The sequence below is a fragment of the Haliaeetus albicilla genome, chromosome 1, assembly GCF_947461875.1.
Source record: "Haliaeetus albicilla chromosome 1, bHalAlb1.1, whole genome shotgun sequence".
Classification (NCBI taxonomy): domain Eukaryota; kingdom Metazoa; phylum Chordata; class Aves; order Accipitriformes; family Accipitridae; genus Haliaeetus; species Haliaeetus albicilla.
In genome coordinates this window covers 48,695,492-48,722,845 of record NC_091483.1, presented here as the reverse complement: position 1 = coordinate 48,722,845, position 27,354 = coordinate 48,695,492, and the positions used below count along the sequence as shown (strand labels likewise).

Genomic DNA, 27,354 nt, shown 5'->3' with positions numbered 1-27,354 from the left:
GGTCTTGACGTAGCATTAACAATATTCATCAAGGGTAATATCAAGGGTTTGAGCTTTCATAATCCTCTTCCATTATACCAAGGCCATCTTAGCACTCAAAGAATTAGAGCCAAAAGCCTTCTTCCTGAGGAGCTCTCCTGCCAGGCAGCTGCTGCTGGAGGTGCCCACTTGGGGAAACACTATGTCTGCCACGGCAAACCATGGCAGAAGGGGCTGTTCTGAAAGCACACCTCAACTATAAAATCCGGTGCATTGGCTCAAAAGGAGAAGACAAAAACCACTCCTCTGTTACAGTGTATGCTTTTAGAGCAACTGCTATAAAACACTACTGGTTTCATATTTCATAAAACCATATAATGCTTTTGTTTTGAGGAAAGGGGTACTAACAGCTGCACAAGGGCCACATAAAACACAACAGCTTCGGATGAGTAATCATGAGTTTCTGCCTATGGGCCATCCAGAACGAAACTTGGTTCAGAAACTGCCGCTTCCCTTCTCTTCTTCAGAAGAGCTTTCCTGAGCTCTTCTGATCGGTATCCTGTGGATGAAGTTGCTCAGCTCAGCGTTTTGGCTGCCAGGAGATGGCAACTTGCTCCCAGGGCGCTTTTGACTCTTGCCTGTTGGCTGGCGGCAGCGATGCTGTGGTGGGAGGGACCCCCCACGTGGATAGTTTCTAAGGAAACCGTCCCATGCTGGGGTATGAGCAGCCTTTCCCCTCCAATTTTCCATGTTCGGCTTCAGATGTGCTCAAAGTGGTGTCACTAGGAAAGTGTTTAATGGCTCATGCAACGTATCTTTAATTACTATTCATCCAGTGTCTTCCTGACAGATGTTCATGTCATATGTTTTAAAATAACACGCTTGTAACTCATCTTTAGGAAGTTTTGGTCCGATTTTCCACTTGCAGGTTACTCCTGTGGCATATTCCACTGTGGCAGCAGTGCTATTGCTGGCGGTGCCCGACTCCGCGGCACTCCCAAGGGATGTGCCCGACCCCCGTGCAGTACTAATTCCCAAGTGAGAACAGAAATTGGAAATCACCTTCCCAGTCTGCCATGGAGGCAGAGCCATGAAGGATGCTGGAGGTGCTGGGCACGAGAGACTGCCTGGGGAATGGCATGGTGACCGGCAAGGGGCAGCGGGAGCCACCGGCACGTCAGATGAGAGGAGATCGCGTCAGGGACACCTGAGCCGGTGTTGCCCACAGTGACACTGGTGCTTTTCCCCAGGTAAAGGAGTAGATAACTCCAGTGCTGGGCACAGGCAGTGCTTCCACAGCAGGGCACCATCTCCTGGATTTGGGCCTTGCACCCAGGTGTGGGGACCACAGTACATCTCCAGTCCAGCTGGGGTGGAGGCAGTAACGTTTGGATGCAGTTTGGAATGCCCCATTAAAGCACCTTGTAAATCCCTGCCTGCAGTACTGGAAATATTCCTGTTTGCCCTGACACTCTGCTGCCTCTGAGCGGGTGCAACCATTTCCAGCATGTGGAGGAAAATGCAGCTATGCAGGAGTATAACAAAATAAGCCAAACTCCAAACAAGCAGAGCAAACAAACTCTTAACGTTATTTCTTGGGGAAAAACAAAAAAGTTATCAATTTTCAAATGTTTCTTGCACCTGCTAAATTCATTTGCAGCAGTGTTTTAGCTCGAATGGGCAGTCACGATGAAAGAAAAATAGCTTCTTTGTGGTGATCTGGTGTGCTTGTGACAGCCATTCAGGAGATGATTTACTGCTCTGTGCTGGAAGCTGGACAGCCACACTCAGTGCTCACCCGGCATGAGGTTGCTCTCCATCGTTTCCAAACTTCCTTGAAAGAGCTAAGTACTTTGCCACCTATTTTCTCTTTCAAAAAACTATCAGAGTGGGGTTTTGCACATGTTGGCCATGCCAAGGAAAATAAGTCCTCACTGGGAATTAGAGGCAGCGGGCCATTGGCCCTGGAGATTATTACAGGGTGTCCAGTTCCAGCAGCTGACAGCACCGTAGGAAATTTCAGAATTTTTTTTGCTGCCACGCAGTGGATTAGCACATCAGCATAATGTCAGGAGGGAAAACGTAGAAAATATGACCCATGTGCTATTAAAATAGATTAAGCAGAAAGCTCTGCTGGCTTCAGGCTGCCCCGGGGGACTGGTGCTGGAGGAACAGCCCATGCTTTCCACTTTGGGGCCACCAGCTGCCTCTGCTCTGCCTATGTGGCCTTGGCCACGATTTTCCACTCCCCTTCATGGGAGGGAGCCATGAACGGGATGCAGTCCAGAGCCCGGTACTGCAGCCCTGGTCGGCCCTGGCCTGGGGCGGACAAGAAGCAATTTTTTTCAAATAGGTTTGGACTCCAAAAAAAGTAGGGAAGCCACGGCTACTTCTGACACATTATCCTCAAAGGAGCCAGTGGTGGCCTCCAGCACTCACAGGCACAGCCCACGCTTCCCTGGAAACAAGGTGAAAATGAATTTGGGGAAGCATGAACTTCTCCGCAGAGCGAAGCCCTCAGCTCCATGGCCTGGAATCAGACCTTGTTTTCGGTCAGTCAGGCCGCAGAGGTTTCATCTTCAGTGCAGGATAACCATCACGTTGCCGTGCCTTTTTGTGGCTGCTGCTCAGAGTGAATGGCATATCATTTTGTCAAGATGCATGTGCTGTTTTCATGTGCTATTTGTTTTGGTGCTAAAAGAGGAATGATGAAAGAGGAAAGTTTTTACTGGTTTGCCTGAGCAATGGAAAGGACATGTTTCCACCTAACTCTCTCTGTCGGTGGTCAGAGTGGTGCCTTCCAGCCCACCACCACTACTCCCTGCCCCGTATCGGCCTCAGGTCCCCCAGTGTATCTACAGAGGACAGTATGGGAAAACAAGCCCCCAGAGTGATTTGTGTTCACGACAACGTTTCTTGCCCCCTGAAAGGGTGATTGATAAGGCAGCTGAGGTTGGAGGAGTCCCAGAAGAAAAGCACCTCCTGAGGGAAGGATCTTGAAGCCAGAAAGAAAGCAAAGCACTGTGCGTTCTGAGACTGGCTGGGAAGACGGTTGCCCAAGAAGGAGCAAGCCTTCCTACTGTTTCATTTCAGGCGATCAGAGATTTTTTTAGCTTCTTCTCAAAGAAAACCAGAGAGCCACTCAAAACTACCTGCATCCTTAACTCCTCTGAGTTATTCAGTCTAAAGGGAACAACTCAAGAGCAGCACACTGCAGTGGCCAGCCGCTCACACTAAAGGAGTGACAATGTACAAGTCCAGCCATGCTTTACATGTGCTCTCCCTTCCCTTGTTTGCCAGCGTACAGATGGGCTGCGCTGGGCTAGAGGAAAAGCTGTGCTGCCAGAAGATGTGCAAACAGCAGCACAGGCGGGATCCCTTCTGCTGGAGGCAGCGAGGTCCCTCTGCAGGCAGGAGATGGCCCTGAGACAGTCCAGAGCCATTCACAGAGCAAGAAGAAAAGGAGAACACAGGCTCTCCAGGTTTCCAGCTTTTCCCAGCAGTGCGAAGGGGAGGGGGAGCTTTAGGTATTTCTAGGAAAGGTGGGGTCAGTTACAAACATCTTGACTTGAGGATGTCCATACGAAGAGAAGAGCACTTTTACGTTGGCTAAAGCTGGAGCATTAAAGAGGAGCCTCCACACTGGGGACAGATTTCAGGGAAAACAAATTATTTCACTCAAGTGTATGATAAGCTGCTTGAACAGCGAGGAGCAGGATGTCAAATGATGGATTGTCTCCACTACTGGAATTGGAAGATGTGATTGTAAATCTCAGGACTGTGGCAGAAGAGCAGTGATCTAAAGCCACTAAGTCGAGGCAACTCGAAAAGAGGATGCGGATGTGGCATAGTGAATTCAGAGCAGACTAAAGTCACTACGCCATGTCCACAGCCCACTGAAGTCCTGCTAAACTCTGCTTTGAGTTGCATTAAGGTAGAGATAAAGGGGACAGGAATCAAGGCAATTTATCTCAGACAGACACCTGTGGAGTACCCAGATGGAAAAATCAGACCAGGTCTCCCCAGGGCTGAAGGCTGTCCTAGCACCTGTCCTCTGATAAAAGATTCCTGCAGTCACTGAGACCGGCTCAGGCTATAAGCAACATGTTAGGATTTCCTAACCTGAGCACTCAGCTAGTGAGAGAAAGTAATGCTGACCCTGATGTAAAGATATGACCTTGCCCTCCTATAGGGAAGGACGTCACTGATGGTATTTAGACAGGGCTGGGACCTTACCTGTAAGAAAATCTGATGCAGATTGGCTTCACTTGAGAAGTTGTAGCTTGCTGATGGAGAAACACCCAAAGCTGGGAAACAGATATCAGGTAAATATTGCTCTACCCAGAGCACGGGTTGGGTTGTAAAACAGCTGTCTCTTCTCTGTGGGAGCAAATTCTCCAGAGGTGACTCAGCAGTCAGTGGGATGAGAACCAGACACTCATTGTTTTTGCACGATGGGCAAAGCCACAACTTTAATCTGTGTCCTCCAGGTGAGGGCTTCAACCTCCAGCAGAGCCTTACTGATGAATGAGATATGGTAACTGAAAGTCAGGATCGATGACATCAAAAATATGAAAGCCAAAATGAACAAAGTGCAGTGGCACATGATGAAAGCAACAGCAACTGTAGGCAGCAACTTGGAAACTCTCTGCAATACACGCTTGCTGCAGGCAGCCTGGCAGAGGCCAGCCTTCGGGGTCTAAGTATAAATATTCTCAGGTTAGCTTAAATAACTACTGTCAGAATAAAGGCCTTTTTCTTCGTTAGGTCATGCTGCAAGCCCAACTCCCACAGTCCTTAAGCACTGATGTCAGAAGTTAAAGCTGAACTCTGTATAACCTCTGGGCTATAAAGGATGCCAAATGCAAAATATCTGGGAGTTTTAAAATGACATTTTATGCTAGCCCTGGATGGTTTACTTTGTACCTATACAAAGTTCAAGCCAACATTTTAAGTCTCTTTTGTGCTCCATGTAGAAGTGTGGCAGAAAGATCAAACGTAGAATATTATTTTTATTCTTGGAAAGCAGGCACATGGGCACTGATTCGCCAGATATTTAGCCTCTCAAATTACCCCTCCTTTAATGGGAAAGACTGAAATCCGAATACTTTGCTGAAATAGGTCTACATGTGGCTAGCACTAGATGACTGTAAGATTGTGCAAGATTGCTAGACTTTCAGCTCATACTTTCATCTTTTAAGGCTGCTGTTCAAGCAAGATAATAAACTGGCAGAAACTGCTGTGCAAGACACTGGTGGACGTGCAGAATACCCAGTTGTTCTCTTGGAGGAGCCACTGGCATATGAATGGATGTGTTGAGCTCAGTGTCCTGAGGAACATGTTAGTGTCATGGCACAGCAGGATTAGTAACACCTACTTTATTTTTGCTGATTACGGTTTTATTTTTTTATACTAAATAAACTAATCTTGATCAACTTGCTTAGCTTGCCAAGTTTCCATCCCCACCCACACCCTCGTACGTTGACCCCTGTTTTTAGAATAGCAGTAAAATCCTTCACCACAGTCGCCCACCATACAGAGAAATGACCAGACAGCAGAGATGAAGCAGAAAATGCAGTATCCAGTTACTTAGGACTATCTGGTTTTACCATCTAGCAAGCTTGACTAGGTGATTTCGACAAAGAAATGCATTGCGCAAGGTTTTCTCAATGAGGTAAAAACTCCTGCATTACAGGACACCCGTGTCCAGGCAAGCACAGTCTTGGGCTAATTAAGTAATGATGTTGCAGGGACATGAGTTAGAAATGTTGGGGAGGTACTGGAGGTGGAGATGGGTTGATATCCAAGCAAAACTCAAATCTTTTGGAAGGAGTGAAGACTGGTTTCAGTCCAAGACGATGATACCCTCTCCCCGAGCCGGACGGTCCTGTGCTCAGGCCAACACACCATGGGGTGAGGAGGAGGTGGTCTTCTGCCACGTGCAGCCATGAGGTGCCATCACCTGGTGCAGGCTTCCCAGTCTTTCCTGACCTGAGCTCCTTCATATCTTCCAGTGGCAGACACTCACTGCGTAGTGAGTTTAAGCGCACTGGTGATCAGCTTATTTTTCTTAATTGCATTCACGACCACTAGAAAGTAACTCATAAATCTCCATGGCGCTGCAAGGTTCAGGTTAAAATTGTTATTCCAATACACACTAGCTATATGAAACATGATTTTCCTTAGGGGCACCTTTTGGGGGTTTATTCCATGTGATGTTTGCATGTCCCTACCTCAGCCCTGCACATGTGCAGCCTTTCCTGCTGGGCAGCAGCAACTAGCAGATTGAGAGCATCACTGACTGTGTTCAGTCCTGTTGGAGACACATCACTCCCTGCTGCTGTCCCCCCCAACCCTTTTCTTCTCTCCTTCACTATGTATGCCGTTCAGGTAATTTGTGTTTTTGAAGGGGGGAGAATGAGCTGCAATTACTGTCCAAGAAAAAACATTAAGAGAAGATGCTCTCAGAGACCTGGGTGCTGGTCATATAACAGCTGGGTTAAGAAAGGTGCTAAGCAAAACACTTAAGAGGTTCTCCTGCTGAATAAATACTCCTGCTCTTCTCCCTCCATGAGAACATAAAGTGGTAGGATGGCTGGAGCCAGTGCTTTTTCTGTTTCCCAGCCCCGGATGAAGTTTTTTCCTGTGAATTTGTCCCACGTACATTTTAACAGTCACGATCTTCAGGGACAAGGCGTTGCACACCTGAATGGCACTTTGGTGTGAACAGCCACCTGCTTTGTTCCTTCTGAACCTGACTTAGTTTCATTTAATGGAAGCACAGCCTGTTCCCCAAGGGGAACATTGTCAGGGAGCATTGACAGGGAAGGGCAGTGCCGGCGACGATGCACCAAGCCTATCCAGCTCCTTGCAAGGTAACTGGGAGCCACTGAGGGGACTCCACTGGGTCGTTAAGTTTCTTTATCTCCCCTAGATTTTTCTCTAATAGAAAAGTTATTAATATGACTTGTGACTGTTGCAGTGAAGGATTGGAGTGAGATCTGCTCTCCAAACATCACAACTGCCTGGACCAAGGCACTTCAAAGAACATTTAATCAGCCCCTGGCTGTCAATCAGGACCACCACTGTCCCGCTTTGATGTATTCATTATCCAGCATGTGGATGCTTCCAGTAAGGCAAGTCTTATACCAGCCAGGTAGGTTAGAGGAAAACTGTGCCTCTAGAAGCTGTGAAAGATCACTGCTTTCCTCCAGGAAAGCTAGAGTTTCTAGCTTTGAAATGCTCTGTAGCTAACAAGTGTGTGACTTTATCAAATACACCTGTGAATGACTGACAGCAAAAGCGACCCGTTTCCTATGTCTTGAATTCCTCATGACTGAACTACTGCACACCAAAAGATTGCGGAAATAATGGACTTTATGTTAAATATCGTCCAGGAAGATCTGATGGAGCAGCAGATGCCTTGCATAATGTGGCCCTCCATGCTTCTCATTGGTGAGAATGCACAGTGCAGGAGCAAAGAAGCTGATATTAAACTTCTGCAGCCAATGACTTCTACCACGGTAAGACCTGTCAGCTCAGAAGGCAGATACATGCATTGCCAGAGGTTTTATGTGGAAGTCAGCAGAGGGGCTGGTACCACCTGTGATGTTGTCAGCTTGGGTTTGGCGGGGAGAAGAGGAAGAAGGACCTCAGTCCAGCAGAGTTCTGACCTTAAAACTTCAGACTGGTACAAATTCTCTTCGTCTTCTTCAAAGAGATGCAAGCAACTTATCATTCCCCTCAAGGCTTTTATGTCTGGAGATGGCCATGCCTTCTTCTCTGAGAGAAAAGAAACAACCAAACAAGTAAGTCAGGCCGTGTTGGCCAACGTGTTCAACTACTATTGTGTGTGAAGGAGAACAGGAACTGAAGAGGAATTATAAGCCGACAATGACTCATGTTATGCCTTCTTGTCTTTCTTCCAGAAGAGAAAGGACAAGTTTTCCCTTTAGATTCTCTAATTCACTGGGGAAAAGGGAAACCATGTTTTACTTTTAGCAGCTTTTGTTCTTGTGTGTGCGTGACCTAAGGGCACAGATAGAGCTGCGCTGCTGGGGAGGCTGGTACAGCTGACAAGCCAGACTGAACCATTGGTGTGAGCCCAGAGAATTTTCTTTAATTTCTATCGTGCTTGTGATTTCTGCAGGACCAAAAAAAAAAAAAAGAGATTCAAGGACACTGGAGGCAGTTTTCTGAAAACGGAAACCTGCTTCTTGCCAGGAGGATTTCCTGAGCAATCTAAGTCATTGAGGATCTTGTCTCAAACAAAGTTTTGATCTGTGGGGTATCTCCTCATGTACAAATTGGGCTGAGGGATTTTCTTTCCTTTATATATGCTTCTTCCTAAAGCTGGTCTTACAGCTCACTAGTGAAGACTGTTGTCTCTGGACACCAGCTCAGGCTCTGATAGCTTTTGTAAGAGCATTTGTATCAAAATATTGTTGTGCTGGAGTCTCCAAGGCCATCTGGGGCTTTGCACAGACAGGGTGCTTACAAATGAATGTGAACCAAAGCAAATCAACATTGCTTGGCAGGGATGAAATGTATTGCTAGGGTCTGTCTCTGCCAAGCTAGACTGTTTGGCTCTGGTCCCACTCTTCAGGGGGATTGTCTGTCAAAACACAATTTGGTATTGTACGGCGTCATGGTTACATGGCTCACTACTCCTTTAACCCCTCTCAGGCCTTCCGCTCTTGTTATTTGTTGAGTGGAAACCTGTGAACCTCCAACTCTTACAGCAGACCTTGGGCTCTGGTACCTTGCACCAGTTGTCCCTCATGCTGCTGTGTTGGTTCAGGTAGATCTTTCCCTCAGGAGCTGTCAACCAGTAGATTGCAACCCTCTTGAAAGGAAGGCATTATTTCTTAATTCCATGAAATGATAAGAAGACATATCTTTGTACCATCTCATGATGGAAGCCTGGTTTCTTGTCCTAACCACCTCAAAAACCTGCTCATCCTTTCAAGGTGGGAGTGCCGCTTGGGCACTTGACTGTCTCTCCTTGATTATCCCATCCATTCATGAGCAGTAGCTACTGCTTCTGCTGAGCCCTGCTGGCAAGACCAGAGGCCACCCATTAGAGGACAAGCCAAGACATCAGTGTGAATGTCCTCATGGGTTTGCCAAGGGGTGTATAATCATGTTGCCCTCCCCACTTCTGGACATGTTTATGAGTTCATTCAACATAAGTATGGACATAGCAAATAACCGCAGTGGCTTGGCCAAGACACCACACTACAGGGAGCTCCAAGCCCATTTCATATAGTTTTTGCTATAGTAAAAATCCTCAGTAAGCACCAGTAGAAGTGCCGTCTCTCAGTGGAGGTTCTGCAGGGCCACCTCCCGTCCTGGAGGCCCGGCAAGGTCAGCAGCAGGAGGATGTGCATGTTCCCATATTCCCTTCGGGAGGTGGGTGAAGAGGCAGATCCTCAGCTGAGAGCCCACTGAGCCTGGAGATGGCCGAGAAGAGCGGTGGCTCTCCATAGGTATGACAGGCGGCACGTGCCGTCCCGCAGGCAGGCAGCTGCCCGCACCGCTGCCCAGGCTGTCACGTCGCCTGCCAGCCTGGCACGCAGCTGCAGCCTCGTCCCCGGCGGGCAGGGCAGCAGCAGCCTTGCACAGGCTGGGACGCTTGCGACACGCAGCCCGGCTGCCCGGGTCACGCAGCCTTGCGGCTTTCCCATCGTGCTGCACGATTTGGGTGTTTTCCTTCAAAGTTTAGGCTAGAGCATGCTGGTTCTGCCCGGCTCTCCCAGGCGATGTCTGCTCCAGGGGCTGGGCTAGGGGAGGATCCGGGACCTGTTATCGTCCCAGCAGACTGGGGACCACAGTCCATCTGTCCTTCTCCTAGGCACGGGGCTGTATGGATGGCCCCAGGCCTCAGCTGTGTCTGACCCGAGCTGCAGCACAGCTGTGTGACCCTGGGTTGGTTTTGTTGAGAAAACTGCTGCTGCACTGCGAGAAAATACATGAACTAAAGCCAGGCAAGATAAGAAAAGTCAAAACGTAAGACAGAATTAAAGTCATCAAGACGATGATAGCTAGCAATGCAAGGCTCCAAAAGTAAGTGCTATGTGAAAAGGGATAAACCCCTGAAGGGCTGGTTCAGTCACTATCTTGCTCTAAAGATCCCTGGGCTGGAGCTTAGGAATGCTCCGAGTCCTTGGCTCAGGTGTAACTCTGATGTGAGGGTACATCCCAAGTGCTGGGCTCTGAGATAGGGGATGGAAAAAGGGGCACGTGAAAAAAAAAGGAAGGAAAAGAGTGGCTGGGCAAGTCATAGAGAGGGAGAGACCATGAGGAGTGCATTTAGTCCACTGGGAGGGAGGAAGCGCGAGGAATTTGAGAAGGTGAACAGGAGCACAGCCAGCTGAACAGCCTGAGCAGCCCTGCTCGACTGCCGGCTCCCCCTCCGGCCTCTTCCACCTGCCTTGAACGACTGACTCCCTCCTCCAGAATAATCCCAGCACCCCTTTCTCTGACAGGGCATCTTCTTTCTTGAGCTGGAAGCCCCGTGGGAGCAGGGCAGGGAAAGCACCTCTCCAGCCATGTTCTGGGAGCGGTGACCTGCAGACAGCCACTCTGGCTCACGGGCACTGGCACCCAGTACAAAGCCGTGCAAAAGGCAAGCCAGGACGCGAGGGGGTTTTGCACAGGGGTAAATAAGCGTCTGGGGCAAGGCAGGCTGAAAGCCATCTTGCTGAGCTTGCATCAGCCCGGTGATTGGTAAGAGGCGACTAGACATGCTGGATGTGCAATAGGGAGCTTGGTAAGGAGCAAACAGAGGTTCGGACAGCCACATCGGGGTGGCGGGCAGCTATTGCAGCCTTCCCCAGGTGCAAACGTCTGTGAGGGGCCGTTCCCACGATGAGTGAGACAACGCTATGAACTTCTTTTATTTGGGAAAAACAATTCAAGTAAAGTGAGTTAATATGTAATTATACTATACAACAAGCGCTGGCATTGCATGAGAGGTATAGTTGGGCTCCTGTGGCTGGCAGGAGAAGCAGCTGGTGGTGACTCGTGACTAAAATGTGAACAATTTTTCACTTTTAATATGAAATTTGGTACCACCCAGCTCTTAATATCTTAATAATATCAGCGGCCCGAAAATAAGCGTATAATTTGTTCCGCCTAACGCTGAAAGCTCGATTCTTCTACTAGCGCACCAGGAGCTGCATTAGTCCCGCGGCAGCGCAGAGCAAGTGGAGAGGACAGGGTCCTTTGCAGGGGCTTGGGTGCAGGTGGAGGTGAGCTTGCTCTGCGGTACGGCCGTGCCACCGAAACGCCAGACCTCAGCCCCCCTACTCCACCTCCCACCCCGGGGAGATGCTTCGCCTGAATCTCAGCCTGAGCTTCCATCACGAGCCCCAGCCAGCAAGAGGAGAAGAAGGCGCACGTTCGCGCGGCTGGAGGTGTGACGCTCTCTTTTAGAGAGGGCAGCCCCTCTCTGGTGGGACCTCGGCAAGCCGCAGCCCCGCCGCGGAGCTGGGCTGGCCGCCCGGCGGGCTCTGCTCCCTGCCAGCAGCGGCGGAGCCGAGCGGAGCGGGGCCGGGCTGGGCTGGGCGCTGCGCTCCCGCCTCGGCCGGGTGGCCGGAGCATCCCCGCAGGCTCCTCTGACTTTTGCGCCGTGTTTTCCCCATCGCTGCGAAGCTTTTTTTTTTTTTTTTTTTTCCCCCTGTGGCTGGGAAGTACCCAGCTTCTCCCCCCCCCCGCGCTCGCTCGACGTTAATCATCTGCTTGCAATTAACCTGTGACCTCCCACGCCCGCGGCCGCGCAGGGCAGCGCTGTAGCTTTAACGCCGGACGGCGGGAGCGGGAGGGAGGACAGCAGTGCCAGGGCCAGCCCCGGAGCCGCCGCCGAGCCCTCGCCGCTCCCCGGCCCCGCCGCCCGCCATGGGGAGCCGCAGCCTCCTGGCCGCCCTCCTGGCCGCCGCCTTCGCCTCCCTCCTGCCGCCCCCCGCCGCCCCCTCGGGCCACCGCAAGCTCCTGGTGTTCCTGCTCGACGGCTTTCGCTTCGACTACATCGACGACAGCGAGCTGGAGGGTCTGCCGGGCTTTCGGGACATCGTGACCATGGGGGTGAAGGTGGATTACGTGACGCCAGACTTCCCCAGCCTCTCCTACCCAAACTACTACACGCTGATGACGGGTGAGTCCTCGCGGGTCTGTGCCGGGGTGGTCTGCGGGGCTGCCGGCTCCCCCTGCCAAAGCGGAGGGCGGCTGCCCGCGACTTTGTCCCCCAAAGGCGGCGTAAAAACAACGCAAGTTGTGCTTTTAGCCGGCAGTTTAAAAGCACTGTGGCATTGCAGCTCGGTATTGCTTGTCTGAAACCTGCTCTGAACTTGGAAATGCTGCGTGGAGCTGATTTTTAGAGTTCCCTTTTGCCCTCCCACAGTGCTGCCGGGTCCCTACCCGCTGCCGCCGCAGCGGCGCGGCCATCCAGAACTCCCTGGTGGGAGCACTGATGGGGGCTACTGCATAGGGAACGTACAAACGAGTGGGAAACGCACGGGAAATTAATACGGAGCCTGCTCAGAGCCTTTCCAGTTAATAAAAAGGCGTGTAAACTGAGGGTGGCTAAGATAAGAACTTACTTTCAGTCAGCAGGTCTGCTTTGGCAAGTTCAGCGTTAGATTTCTTTTTAAACTTAACAGACTTTCATAGGTCACTGTCTTAACTTTGCCCTAAGTCCTCATATCTGTAATAATCTGAAATAGCCGAAGACGAAAACATTAAGGCTTTTTGCTTTTGGTCCCTTACAGTTTTTCTGAATGCCCAGGAAAGGCTTTCAGAAAATTGAGAGGATAATCATAGTTTTCATGATGCCGATTTGCTTTTAATCTAAGTGGAGCAACACGTGATTACAGTGACGCTAGGAAGGTGCACGGAGTACAGCTGGGCCATTTCCATCAGAGAGAGAGACACCCTGGAAACAACAGTTAAGTAAAAAACCAAAACAATCAGAAAAGGTTTTCTGGAATTTGCAATTGGATTTTTCTCTGGAGTTATTTAATAAACAAGACCTTCCACCTAATGAGGAGGAGTGAGAAAATCTGTCCTCTCCTAAGATATGTGGCATCTTCTGCTGTCCTTAGAACAATACAATGCCCAGCGGTCCGTACACCGCTTGCTGGGAAAGCAAACAGATGCCATTGTAAGACAAAAATCTGACATCAGTTGTGCCCAGCTTGTTTTGAAACTGCTTAACCCCTTCCTCCCTCTCTCTCAAGAGGAATGCCTTTCTCTTGCTCATCTCTGAACAGAGAAGAGTATAAAACCGCCCCAGGTTTTTTTCATGAAGCGGTGCAAAGGCATGAATGCAGAGCAAATGTCACGACTGAAAATAGAGGTGTCCTTCCACTTCAGACCATGTTCTTTAGGCGTACGTAGGCAAACCAGCTTAACACTTCATGTGTGCAAAAAGCCTTAGGATGGAGTTTTTAAAGACAAGAGGGAAAGCGACTGCTTTCGCTCCTTGCCACATTTAATCATCACTCCTATTAAGTGTGTATGTGTAGAGTGAAGTCTATAATCAGCCTTTCAAGGAGTTTTGAAAACATCCTATTTCGTACTCACAAAGAACGAGTTTTGTTTTAGATGATGAAACACCACTACTAGACTTTTCACATTTTTAGGGAACCAGTTTCTACACCCCAGCTTGAAGCAATGAGACAATCTGTGAGACCAAACTCAACTCTTCTTGCAAGTCTCCTGGCCTTCATAATGAGGATCTCAATGCACATACAACTTAACTGCAAATAACAATTCACCTTCATAACACATGAGTCACAGCAGTGTTAAATAGGTCAGGAACCAACTGAGGACCAAGTTTAGGTGATGAACATGCCCAAAGGAAGATCCAAGATTGCACTTGAGCCCTCGGGGTGTTAGTGTACCCGGTGGCTGTGTCCTGACATGACAGCAGGGTAAATCCCGTGGCTGCGCTGTTCTTACTCCTGATGCCATGGTGCGGTCTCCGCAGAAAGGAGATGACACATTTTAGGCAATGGTGGGGTTAGGAGGATGGGGCACGTGGCAGATGTAGCATTAGCTGTGTTCAGTCTGTGCACATTCGATTTGGAAAGCTGGGACAGCTTTTGGAAAAAATGCGGCATGATGGGCTGACATGAGCATCGTGCTGTAGCAACCTGCTTAGGGATGGGCAAGTTACCGTCTCCCCATCGCTGTTGTATGAGCATGGGAAAGCTTATACCACATCTCACCATTCGTGTATCTCCGCTGTGGGGGGTGGGGGACTGTAACTGGTTTTGCTTCCATTTGCAAGTGGGACGTGCAGGACAAATGTTGCCACAATTTCTTCAGGGAAATCAGGGACTACCAAGGACAGGCTGTTCTTCATGCCTTGTCCTGAATTGTCGTTTCATGAGCTGTTAAGAAAGTCACGTTTTACCCTCCAAATTGCTATATTTTAGCATTTGTGAGTGCAGTTTCATAGTATATTGGCTTTTTGCAGCTAAATCAGCTTAAGAAATTTCTGACCCCACCTGCGCACTCTCACCGCTGACTTGTTCGTTATATCCCACCACTCTTTTGGATAAACACTCCTGTCCCTTCCTTATCTGCTCGTTCACAAGGTCTTGTGGCTCCGCATCCATTCAGGAGCGTACACGGCTGTCAGGTCTCAGAGAGCGTGTGCATGAAAACCCTGCAGTTGGGATGTATTTCTCTCTTGCCTCTATCCATTCACGTGAGTAAGGTCTCTCTTTTCTGTGTACCATCCTTCACCCAGCATCTGCACAAGCTTCGTGACTCTGGAGGGGGTAGTTGTTACGTGGGATGTTCTCCCTCATTTCAGTGGCTTTGGAGAAGGACAGTGGACTCTGCTCCTCAGACACCATCACCATTGGGACAAGTCGGTCCCCTCAAATCTGAACTCACCTCCTCCTCCTGCCCAGAGCTGCAGGTGGAGGTTATGGAGGTCAGCAGCATCTGCCCCGCCGCATCTCAGTGCAGACGCCAAACCGCACCCGTCAGCCCTGCCAGAAGGTAACTTTCCTCTGCAACGGGCAACTAGCAAGCAATAGCATGCAGCGCAGCTGCCTGATTATCTGCAGGATCTTTTAGTCGTTATATTTTACTTTACTGATGTTTTCAAGAGGGCAGCCTAACTGAATTTAATACTCAGAAGAAGTAGCAAGTTTACTGAGCTTTTCAAAGCTATAACCAAATAGATGCAACCGTAACTGATGATCAAGAGCCATGGATCTAAAACCAACTAACTAATGTAGGCTAATGTGAAGCATACCCTGTTTTGCTGAGACTAGGTGCTAGGCGAAGTACAGACATGGAGGAATGGGGCCCAGCCTAGGTAAACAAAACAGATTTTGGAAGGGAAGCAGGAGGAGGGAGATGACTTGCCCACGGTCACACAGCGCTGCAGGGCGATGGCCGAGCTCTCCGTGGCAGAGCACCTTCCTATTTAAATCGGCTGCTGCTGTTAACCTACAAGAAAATATTTGCTGGAGCTTCCCGGAGTGACACAGAAAGCCTCCGCCCAAAGCCCGGGGCCTACCTAGAGGTCTTTTCCCTTCCTCCACGTCTACAGCAATTATGAGAAAGAAAAGCAGAGCATAGAAACAAGAGGAACACGAATGGTTTGTCTTCATGTAAAGTCACTGAGTGATTCAGAGCATGCGAAAAGCTCCCGTCTCCCTGCAAGCCAGGGCACCGCATCATGACCCTCTGCTCCGGGGCATCCCCCCCACAGGCACCCGGGCTCCCCACTGCACCCACCATGTGGTCCTGGGTCACATTGTCCTCCTCCAGCTCCCCTTGCCCAGTATAAAGACACTGGGCATCGCAGCTGCTACCCAGCACCCTGCAGGGTCTCCCAGTGAGGACGGGCTGGGGTGGCACTCACAGCTCAACAGGAAGACGAAGCACTGCCCTGAATTAGCTGAAAGACAAATGCTATTTGCTTGAAGAAGCACCAAACACCAGCCAAGTCATTGCTGGAGCAAAGGGATCTTGCTGACGCACAATCAGAGAAGTTGTTTTGTTACAAAAATCTGGTGGTGTGCAAGGTAGTCCAAGTCCAAGGCTTAAAATCCCACTCTTTGAAAAGCAATCATCTCTAACAACTTCATTCATGCCACCTTCCCCAGTTTTGGCTTCCCCAGTGGTGTAAAGACTGTTTCTTGAGCGGTTGGGTTGTTTTCTGAGCTGCCAGGCTGAATCCTACTTGGTGTCCTCATTCTCCGTGCTCCAGTTAGGGTATTGCGGTTGTTGACCTGAAAGGCGTGACATAAAATGGTGAATTAGGTACAAAGAGCTGTGGCTGCTCACAGGTGCGTGTGCGAGAGCTTTGCAGGGCTTGACACGGGCTTGGCAAAGGCGGGAAGAAGGAGTCCAAATATGTGTATCCCAAAAGGATCACTTAATCAGACCATGCACTGTTTGTTTTGCAAAGAAAGGAATTAAGACCACAAGCCACCTTGGGTTTTTATCCTGTGGGGAGTTTTTAATTTTTCCCTTTCCCTGCCGTGGCCTGGCCCTGCAGGAAGCTCTCATGCCAAGCTAAATGGAAAGTCTGAGGTCTCCCCCGTAACCGCTGCAAGCATGAGTTATTGCTTCAGAGCCCTTGATGCCAGATCTCTCAAAAAAAGATGTTCATGCTGAGGGGTTTGGGTCTCCCTCACCTACCAACCCACAGGCATTGGCGGGGGGTGTGCTGGGGGACCCCCTGCACCCCAGTTCCCCTGAAGCCCCCGCCAGCTCAGGGCACACAGGGGCCCCTCACATTTCCATCCCCAGCCAGCATAAACACGGGTGGACGGTATCACATCTGAGCTGGAAGCCCAGGCACGATTTATTTTCCAAGATTCTAACAACAACAAATTAGATCTTTTCTGGCAGGTCATCTCTGAGGACGTGCCAGCCACCTGGTCAGCTGTGCGGCCTCACGTCTAAGAGCTGTATTTCTTTTGGCCTTCATGGGAAGCGGAGGGAGTCCCTGCTCGCAGAGGTGGGTAGGTGGGGAGCTGCTCGGAGAGGAGCAGGTGAGAAGCATCCATGTCCCTCTTTGGACAGGACCTGATCTTAAATACTTGGCAGAGAAGCTGTGAGGTCCTGTGAAGCTTGCAGGGTGGAGGAGGAGGTTGAGCAGAGGACGTTTCAGTCTCCTGCACCCAAGGTGAGGGCTGTGGTCTTTGCAGGGCTGTCCCACACTTGCCGTAACTCAGTGACGGCATGTTTGGGGTTTCTCTAAAATACAGGGGTGGTGCGTGGTGTTTTCCCAGCTGCTGTGGCTCAGCCCTGCATGTGCCATCACCTTCTCCTCTGCATGGCAGGAGGAAGATGGGCAACAGGGCAGAGGTCCCAGGGATGGGTGACGGTCAAGGTCTACTTTGCCAGGCTGAAGGTTTCACCCATCTTCCGTGTTTCTACCGTCCTTCCTCCACTCCTCGCGCTCAGTGTTTGCCATACTTGACAGCTGAGGGGCTTTGGTGGTTGATGTTGCAGTCTGATAAATAGCCAGTCTGGGGTCTGGCTGATGTGCACGTGTACTACTACATTTATTGTTTGCTGTGAGAGGTCTCCTGGTTTACAGCACAGCATCTCTGCTCTCTGTCCACTCGGTACCCAGAGGAAGCCCTGCCTGGTGATGGCTCTAGCAGATGCCTCTTTTCTGCTGCCCAGTTAATGGTATCCAGACTCCAGCCTCATCCAGGAAAGGATGCTGACAATTTCTGTTTAGCAGTTAGTTAAGCAAGTTTTTAACTACATAAACGATACCTGCATATTGTCTGAGGCACAAAAAATGGAGGGATAGGAGTACAACAGGGAAATTTATTATGCATACACATGAACTGAAACTATCTCAACTTCACTGTCCAAGCTGAGAAAAAAGCCAGAAGGACACAAAGAGCATGATGAGTGACAAGGGAATAGGATTTTTTCTTTTTGCTCCTCTTTTAACCACCACAGATGCCAGCAGCAGCAAAGATTTAAAAGATTCTGTTCGTGACACACAGTTTTAAAATCAATAGTCTCTTCTTTTTCCTGGATTCAGTAGCTTTCCATTTCTAAAATTGTGTGTTGGGAAGCAAAAGAGCACAAAGACGACTGTGGTAATACTATTAACTGGCAGGGAAGGGGTACTATCCTAGCAAGGACAGGCTGGAGAAGAGAGTGGGAACCGGGAGGGTTTTTCATTTTCTCATTCTTCATCTCTCTTTGTTTACTTGCCGCCTGCAGAAAGGCTGCAATGCCAAGTGCCAAGATTTTTCTTTCACACATACACAAAATGTTGTAAAAATCTGTGTTTGCTTTCTACCAGTTAAAAAAATGGAAACACTTTCAAAGTGGGGAACAGAAAGTTTTCTCTAACACAAGTTCATATGCTACAAATCGAAGCACATAGTTTTTTCCTTCTTACTAGCTACAACCTCACAGCTCACAACTAGTATACCTGCTACCAGCTATTAGCAGCAGTAGGTGGACGTTCACCTATCAAGGTATTTCCTTGCCCAGAGCTGAAGTCACAGCTGATAAACAGAGAACTGCCAGAGGCTCGTACCCCCTCTAATGGTGCAGGCAGCAGCTTTGCCCATCATTTTGTTCAGGCCCTCTGTAGTGCTTGGAGCTGGGGTGCCCTTGAGCTGTACCCAGCTGTGGGTGGTCAGGGGTCCCAGCGTGGTCCCTCAGCCCACTGCTGCCACTCAATTCAGACAGCTCGGAGCATTTGCTCTCCAGGGACGCAAGACCTGCCTTCTCACACAAGCAAGCATCTGCAAAGCCTAAGCTGGATGCTCTGGAAGCAGTTTTCATGCACCTCATCCACAGCCCCATTATGAAAGCATTGAGTTAAGAGTTTCACACTCTTATTAAATGAATCCCCTTCAGGAGAAAGAAATAATGCTGTGTATAGCAGAGATTTTTCTGTGCCTTTTGATGTGATCCTACTTGGATTGCAAAGTCATGCCTGACATAGGCTAAGGTGTTTCTGCTTTGAATCTGTCTGGTATTGGAAGTCGTAAAAAATTGGAAAGACTTTGCCAGCAAGCTCTTCTGGGACCACAAATTGTCCATGCACATCTTGCTGTGTTGGGGACCTGCAGATGGCAGGGCCACTTTGCCCAGACCAGCGCTCCCCCTCCCCAACTTCTCATGAGCCTTCTCCAGGCCACTTAAGGTTTAGCACATGAGTTTTGTTTTTTTCCCTGTAGTCTGTCTTTTCGAAGCAGGGCAGATGAGACCCAGCAGGGGAAGAGCAGAGCAGGGCATCAAAGCAGGCAGAGCTGGGCCCTTCAGGATGCTCCGCTCACAGCAGGCTGGCCTCAGTCCTTGGGGACGGCAACACCACGATATCTGCTCCGGAGCAGGAATACAGTGCTGGTGACTTTAAAGTCCTGCTCTCTTCCTCCTCATGGCAGGCAGCATGAGCAGAGCGTTTCCCAGCACAAGTCATCCAGCAGGTCTCTGGGAGGGTTAAGTGGGGTGAGGAGCTGAGAAATGAGCAGGTCTGGGTCAGCATTTAGGTGACATCAAGAAAGGGAATAGCAGAGGAAAGACATTGTGGGGAGGGAAGGAAGGGGAGAAAGGCAACTGCATGTCTCACTTGGGCTGTTAAAACCTACCTACCTTATGTGTGCACAGCTGTTTGTGTGGAGGAAATTAACCCTTCCCCAGCTTTTATAGCCCCATGGCAGCCTGTGCTTGCATTCGCCCTCCTGGCTCTTGTTACTTCCTGGGGAGTCGGGACATCATGGTGGGACATGGGAGGAAAGGTCTCACCGTAGCAGCAAGGCATGCGTATGATATTATATAGTACAGTACATTTAGCTAAATGCATGTACTTATGTTCATCATCAGGTGGATACCACATGGGTACAGATTATGGTACCTTTGCTGCGTTGGCTAATATACACACTGTGGGTTGACTGATAAATCTGATTTGCTCAGTGCAGACACAGTTTAGCTCTGTTTCGTTGCCCAATGCACCAGATACAGCATTGTGCATCTGCCACATGCTGCCTCTCTTTTAAAAAAAAGATCGTTGATTGTCTCAGAAAAGCATTTTCTCTTGTAGATTTAGATGCAGGTGGTCCCTGTATGATATATCATGCCAACTGGTGATCCTACGCACTACCCCTGCAGTCAGTGAAAGACCACCAAAGAAAGAAGAGGTCATTCCTGTAGCAAATGCTACAGGAGCACACGCTCTGGTTTCCAAATCTCACACATGGTCAATGTAGGGTGCACAGCACTCAGCATTACTGTGCTGTTGTTGTGGGTGGCCAAGTGGCTGTGTGTTTTGTTGGTTTTTTTTTAATTTCATCTTTGTGTTGCATAGATTCATTTGAATGCTGACAAAAGAGCCTGGAGACATGGGAATGTGCTTTAGACAAAGCCAATGCTGTAAGAAATGGAGTGTCCAAGTAAGCTGTAGCATGCAGACTTGCAAATGCTTTTGCTGGCTCTCTTCCAGAAGGATACAGCAGTTATCATATTCCTGGGAACTATACCCTCTTTGTTTTCCTCTGTTGCTTGAGGAAGGGGTGCTTCTTACTACAATTGCAGTTAGTTTAAATAATGACATCATTATGCTGAAATTGCTTTTTGCCCTGTTTCTAGTTTTGAAACTCATAAGATAATGTTTGATTACAGAGGAAAGATGCAGTAATGGAAGCAATAATAAATTCAGCATGTTATGGTGACTGTCTAACACCATGTTGCTATTTTGATAATCATTAAAAAGGACATCATCAAAGGTCATTTTCTCAGGCTAGAGAAGATAAGTTACAACAGGGGATGTAAAGAACTGGAGTTGTACAGGTGACCCAAAAGACATTTGAGAAGTGACTTTAATTCTGTGTACGATTGTCTTGGGCTGGGGGGGGGGGGGGGGGGGGGGCAGGAATGCCAGCTATTGCAGGGCTTTTTAATCTAGTGAGCAAGGCACAGAATAGCTATTGTTGAAGATTAAAAAAGCTCAAAACCAAAATTAGAGACCAGGCATACTTTTTGAATAGTGTTTACTGATGATAAATAATTGAGATGAGCAACCCAAGGAAGAGATTGATTCAGTGGTTACTGATGTCTTCCATTGAGGTCCGGGGTCTTTCTGGGGGACAGGCTTCAGGCAAGCAGATGTGAATGGCTCCAGCCAGCATTAAATGGCCATGTCTTTTGGTCTGTCTGCTCATCTGATCTTCCCTTCTGGCCCTGTGGACCAGGGATGTCTGCAATGAAAACTGATGCCTTACAGTCTTCTAGGCCTCTTTTTCAATATAAAAAAGAGAGTTGGAGTCCATAGAAGAATGAACTTGTCTGATGTGGAGATCAGAAGAATACTGTCCTCTGTATTAGTGCACACAGTTAATTAAACTTCCCAACAATGCTACAAAGAACAATCTCCTTTCTGTTCCTTAAAGAGGTGGGCAAACTGACAGCAGACCTTAAATCCTATAGGGAGCTCACAGCAGTAGCGGCTAGAGCTCATAGTTTCTATATGAAGACTACACTATACATCATACAAATACATGACCTAACAGCTTCAGCACTGACCTGCAGGTTTCCCAGGCTGGCACCAGTTGCCTGTGCGCAGCTTAACAGGTTGATACATGCTCAGAAGTACGTGGACTTCAAGAAGCTGAAGAGACAGGGTTGTCCTTTAAGTAGGAAGGCTGCATTTTTTATGCGCTATAGAGGCTTCCTTCAAGTTCTTTTGAAACTTACAGTGAAAAAAGCACTTGGCAGCCTAAAGAGGACAGATTACTGCCCATCCAATCCACCAGTTCTCCTATATTAAATCTATTTGGTTTAATATGGTAAATAGTGACTGCCACAAATTGGGACTGCTTTTCTCCGCTGGGAAAGAGGAAATGTTTTGCATAATTGAAATACTTCGTAGCAGGGAAGGAGAGTTCAAAATCCATTTCAAGGTCACATGTACCCAAAGTATACAGAGTCCTCTGCTCAAAATGATGCCTTTTCAAAACAAGCATGCCAAGGTTATTTCAGTTCTGATCACCACGCTCAGTCTCACAATAATCAAAGCCTTGCAATATCGTGACTCACCAGCTTATGATGACAGTGTCTCACACATGCATCAGTCATTGCTTTTTAAGGTATGGAAATTGTGAACTCCCAGTACATCTTAATCTTCAACATTTATTTTCCCGTTTTTGTTAATCCACCTGCAGATTAACTCTTAAAATACAGTATCTTCTCTTCTGACAATGACAAGAAGTGGAAGACATCTCTCAGCTATTATATACTGGTTTCTTGTAGTACAATGTTCCCCAAGGGCCCCCAAGATGCAGTAAGAGGGCTGAAAATGTTTGATGAAATGTCTGCTGTCCCCACAACCAAGACCAAAGTGTGTTCATTTAAAAAAACCCAAAACTAACAATAATGGAAAATAAAAGTAATATATATAGGCTTTAGCCTAGTTTTTGCTGGTTTGCAGAAAAACAGTGTGCCCTATGGATAAAGGAGAGGGGAAATGTGAGTTTCCCAAACTTTATTCTGTGTTTCCAGATCGTGCTCTTACCCCTTCCCATTCACAGACTGTTCCTGCAGCTCTCTGGGTCTGTGCGCTGGCGGGTACCTTAAAATGGCCTCAGACTTGGCAGATGTTGTGTGTGTAGAAGGAGCCAGGCATCAGCCAAACACGTGGCACCCGCATGGGCTGCCGCGGTTTGTGTGTACGGACTGGGTACGGCATGTTGAACAGGCCACGGGGTGCGGGATTTGTTTCTTCTGGCCTCAGCTGTCCAAAAGTTGGCTGTCTGAAGCTAAGTGAATGATGTGATCTTTCTCTACAACTAATAGAGAGCAATATGTACCACCAGAGGATAACTCCTCCTTAGCATCCCTTAGATGCCTATGTGAGGATGGCACGGATTGCTTTCTAGAGGTGCCTCTTCTTCTCCTTTGACTGTGAAGGGAACACAGGTGGCTGACAAGCTTCAGCAACTAACTTTTAGGTGGCTGAACTGGGGGGATATAGAGAGCTACCTAGAGGACCTCAATAAAAGGTAACAGAGTCAAGAAGATCGTATGAGCGGTTGCAAGGTAAGAGGTCTCTGAGTTCAAATCAGGGCTTTTCAGCTGATTTGCTGGATGATCCAGTGGTAGCAGTGGTGGTGCTGGTGCCATCCTTCTGCTGGAGAACACCACTCTGATTGTGCTGTTTTTTTTTCTCCACCCCTGAAGGTCGCCACTGTGAAGTCCATCAGATGATTGGAAACTACATGTGGGACCAAAAGACAAATTTATCTTTTGATATTGGTGTGAATAAAGAAAGCATGCTGCCTCTCTGGTGGAATGGATCGGAGCCTTTGTGGGTCACAATGATGAAAGAAAAAAAGAATGTTTCCATGTACTACTGGCCAGGTTAGTATGTCAAAAATTGCTACCATCTTAACAGTGCATCTTTACATCTAAGGACTCCATACGCTGTAGGATGGCTCTTTAATACCATTCTGAAATACAGACAAGAATTATGAGTACTTGTCCTGGTTTCAGCTGGGATGTAGTTAGCTGTCTTCCTAGTAGCTGGTACAGTGCTATGTTTTGAGTTCAGTATGTGAAGAATGTTGATAACACTGATGTTTTCAGTTGTTGCTCAGTAGTGTTTAGACTAGAGTCAAGGATTTTTCAGCTTCTCATGCCCAGCCAGGGCACCTGACCCAAACTGGCCAACAGTGTATTCCGTACCATGTGACGTCCCATCTAGTTTAGGAACTGGGAAGTGGGGGGGGGGCAGGGAATCGCGGCTCGGGGACTGGCTGGGTGTCGGTCGGCGGGTGGTGAGCAATTGCCCTGCGCATCATTTGTATATTCCAATCCTTTTATTACTACTGTTGGCATTTTATTAGTGTTATCATTATCATTATTAGTCTCTTCTTTTCTGTTCTATTAAATCGTTCTTATCTCAACCCAGGAGTTTTACTTCTTTTCCTGATTTTCTCCCCCATCCCACTGGATGGGGGGGAGTGAGTGAGCGGCTGCGTGGTGCTTAGTTGCTGGCTGGGGTTAAACCACGACAGTACTTTACTAACCACTCATAGAAATGAATTATCTTTTCTTAGGCCATGACAATTTGCACATGCTTAGAAAGGAAGAGACTGGAGTGCCACTGGAGGTAGCTTTCCACCAAACGTTACCTTCAGGGGAGCGCTGGCTTGCAAAGCATCCCCTCCTCCACCAACTGCTCATTCTTCTTGCCCACCTGTAGCTTCTGGTGTGCTGAATTGCAGACCATGTCACTGATCAAAGTTAAACAGTAACCATCCTCCCCCCATGCTTGTTTGGTTTCAACCTGGAAATTAGTAGCTGAGAGCTGAAGACAGTCTATTCTGTGGGGATAGCAATATACAGCTGAAAGCAAAGCATCTTTCGGTGAGCTGGAGTGAGCACTTTTGTCCTCCTTCATCATTAACTCAGCTGAGGTCCCAGTTGCTCTGAGTCTGAGCCATTCATCTGGAGGGACTTGGCCTTTTCGTTCTTCATTTGTGGATATTGAACAACTGAAATCCCTAGGAGTGTATAATAATGAGTCTTTTTTTAACAAACAGGAATATACACTTAGGCTGCCCATTTAGGGACCCACAATGGAAGTAAATGTTCCAGCTGTGCAGCCAGACCAAATCCCTTGCAAGGTACCCAGCTTCTCAACTTTTTGACCTTTTAACTCTGCTACCTAAGCAGTATGCAAATATCCTCCTGTATGTAACTGCAGGCTAGAGGACCACATGCTAGAGGAGTCGTACTGAATACAGCCAGTGCCAGTGGGTAGGGCAGCAGCAGCTGACTCATGCTGCGGGCTCCCGGCCAGCTCGTCTTCTGCATCCCAACGCACGTGTGCCTGGTCATGGTCTTTCCATGCAATGTGGCTAATGGTGTCTCAGAAAAAAAGGCCACAGTTCTCAGGAAAGGGAAGAAAGAGCGAGCCAAGATGAAAAACATTGAAAAGCCATCCAGAGTGTTTCTACAGTACTGCAGAGCAAAAAGATCTGAGGGTGACAATATTGCCCTATGGACTAAAAGGCAGTCCAAGGGACTGGAATTGCAGACTAGATACAATGGTTTGGATCAGCCCTCAAAAAAAAGCTGCTTCTTATTGAAGATCGCCCAAGTGACCTAACAGCAATGCACAAAGTAGGATATAGAAATTATGCAAGAATGTAAAAATTCTTCTAAAGGTTTACAAAAAGACCTGTTTCTACAGACTATTAATTTTTAACTAATGTAACTGCACCGAATAGGTATAATTAGGTACTGAATAGATGTAACAGTCTACAGAGAGCTACTGAAATCCGAAGGAACAGTATCACTTTCCATTAAATGCCTTTGGACTTTACCTAGCTCCTTCTTGTTGCCCTTTGAGCAGTGTCTCCCAGGGAGAAAGACATATGAGGTCTGTATGTATGTATCCCTGTATACATATGTATACCCTTTACAATTTTCTGTCTACTATTTCCAGTGGAAAATTCCAAGGAACAATAGAACCTCCCTTTTCCCAGTGCTTATGCTGCCAAGTGTATGCATTGACTCTCTTATGACACAGAGGGGGAATTTTTTGCGTGGATCTGGTATTTTAGCTGTGGACTGTGACGTGTACATCTGTCTGTCATTAATTATTTATCTGTGACAGACAACCTTTGGCAAAGTTCTCAGTGCCTCAGTCCAGCAAACGCTTAAGCACATGCTTATTTTAGGGGTGTTCATGGTCTCAAAGGAGACATTGGCCATACAGGGTCAGGCGCAGGGCAGGAAGCAGTGTGAAATGTAGTACTATGGAACTAAAACACAGGGCAGTTGGGCTGCAGTAGGACTCCAGGTGTAACTGGATTAAACAGAAGTCACCCCAAATGCAATAGTATTTATTACATTTTCCTGACACAATTTTTTTTGAACTGTTTTCTAGTTCCATAATAAGGATGTAATCCTTTCTAAACATTCTAGATCTATGATTTTAAAGCTTTAATTCTTAACAAGGCATTTGACTGGGGAGTGATGCCAAACAAAATGAAAGAAAAAATAAGACTTTAATAACCAAGGTGGGTAGAGGTCCCACAGACATTTGCACTGCATATGATCTGCTATTAGTGATTAACTTCTAGCCTGAGGATATACTGCTGCTTAGTAATGAATCTTGCAAATCTGGTAAAGATCCGAACAGGAAAAGTTTGGGAAGCTCTTAACAGGAACAGCAATGTACAGCCAAATTCATCACACTTTGTTCTGGAAGATGCTATTTTCTCTCCAGCCAGCAGTGAAGACAAACGAGACTGATCAAATGTAGCAGAAACACGTTGTGAATGCCAGCGAGCTGATTCCCAAGGTTAACTTACACCACTGCCATTTCCTCCTCAGAGCCAGTTCCAAGCTTTGCAAAGTCTGAACGCAAAATCTGCTGCTTTGTGTTCTTCCGTATGTTCCTCTCTCATGCGTAGTGAGTGCTTAAAGGAAGAACATCCTGACCCCAGCAAACAGGGACAGAGAGCAGGAGGGCTGTTGGATGTGAACACCCATCCATCACAGCTTTATCGGTGGGCCCAACATAAGCACAGCAAGACAACTCATGGGCAGAATTCATCTGGGCTCTCCTGCCTCTAGAAGCGGAGGAGCCAAAATTCCACAGTGCCGGGGGTCCCAACCGCCGCTTCTGCCAAAATATAAGCACTTGGCTTGTAGGGACATTTTTCTCCTTTCTTCACAGTGTTTATTAGGCAGTTTCTGCTCTTCAAAGCATTCCTGGGGAAAAATGTATCCTCTGACTGTTTGATTGCTAAGTAAAACACAACAGCTAACGCCATCCGTGGGGTGAAATGTGCAGCCTCACGCCCAGGTTGCCTGTCTGAAGCGCTGCAGCTCCAGCGGATGGAGAAGCCCCAGAGGAGTGCGAGAGCATCCCGGCGGTACCACCAAAGTCAAAGCTTTATAGCATTCCTCACGCTCAGCCCAGTGAGTGATGTCACCCCACACCCTCCAACGCCTCCATTTTCCGGCAGCCTATGCAACCACTTCAGCTGAAGTGCGGTGACATCTTTTCTAAACACTGAAATGAGAGAAAGCGGAAAAAAAAGACTCTAAACCAACATTTTGCCATTTAAACACAACATTTACCAGACCGTGCAGCTAGTCTGGAAAGTTTTCAAAACCTTCTGTTATGACATGAAGTGTCCAACTGTTAAATCAATGTTTAGAAATGCAATTTAAAGCTGGCAGAGGTTCAGGTCTCCATGTCAGATAGATAAAGAGGAGCCTATATATCACTGTGAAAGAAATCCTTATTCCTGCTCCAGTAGTTCAGGTTTTTAAAGGTTTAGTGTCATACAAAACTATGCAGAAAGGTATCTAACATTACATCTTAGTAAATACAGCTCATCTATTTGT

The 27,354-nt window shown here is 47.9% G+C and overlaps 1 protein-coding gene across 2 annotated transcripts in view; it reads left to right on the top strand.

Annotated features, from left to right (window-relative positions):
* The first annotated feature begins 11,429 nt into the window (after positions 1 to 11,429).
* Positions 11,430 to 27,354, top strand: part of ENPP6 (ectonucleotide pyrophosphatase/phosphodiesterase 6) — a 34,616-nt gene continuing 18,691 nt past the window's right edge. Inside the window, exons 1-2 of one of the 2 annotated variants that reach the window (XM_069787982.1) lie at positions 11,430 to 12,133; positions 23,167 to 23,346. In XM_069787982.1, coding sequence (XP_069644083.1) covers positions 11,878 to 12,133; positions 23,167 to 23,346 — 436 coding nt within the window. In that variant the 5' untranslated portion in view covers positions 11,430 to 11,877. The remainder of the gene's footprint in view (positions 12,134 to 23,166; positions 23,347 to 27,354) is intronic. The other variant, XM_069787973.1, reaches the window with a different exon arrangement.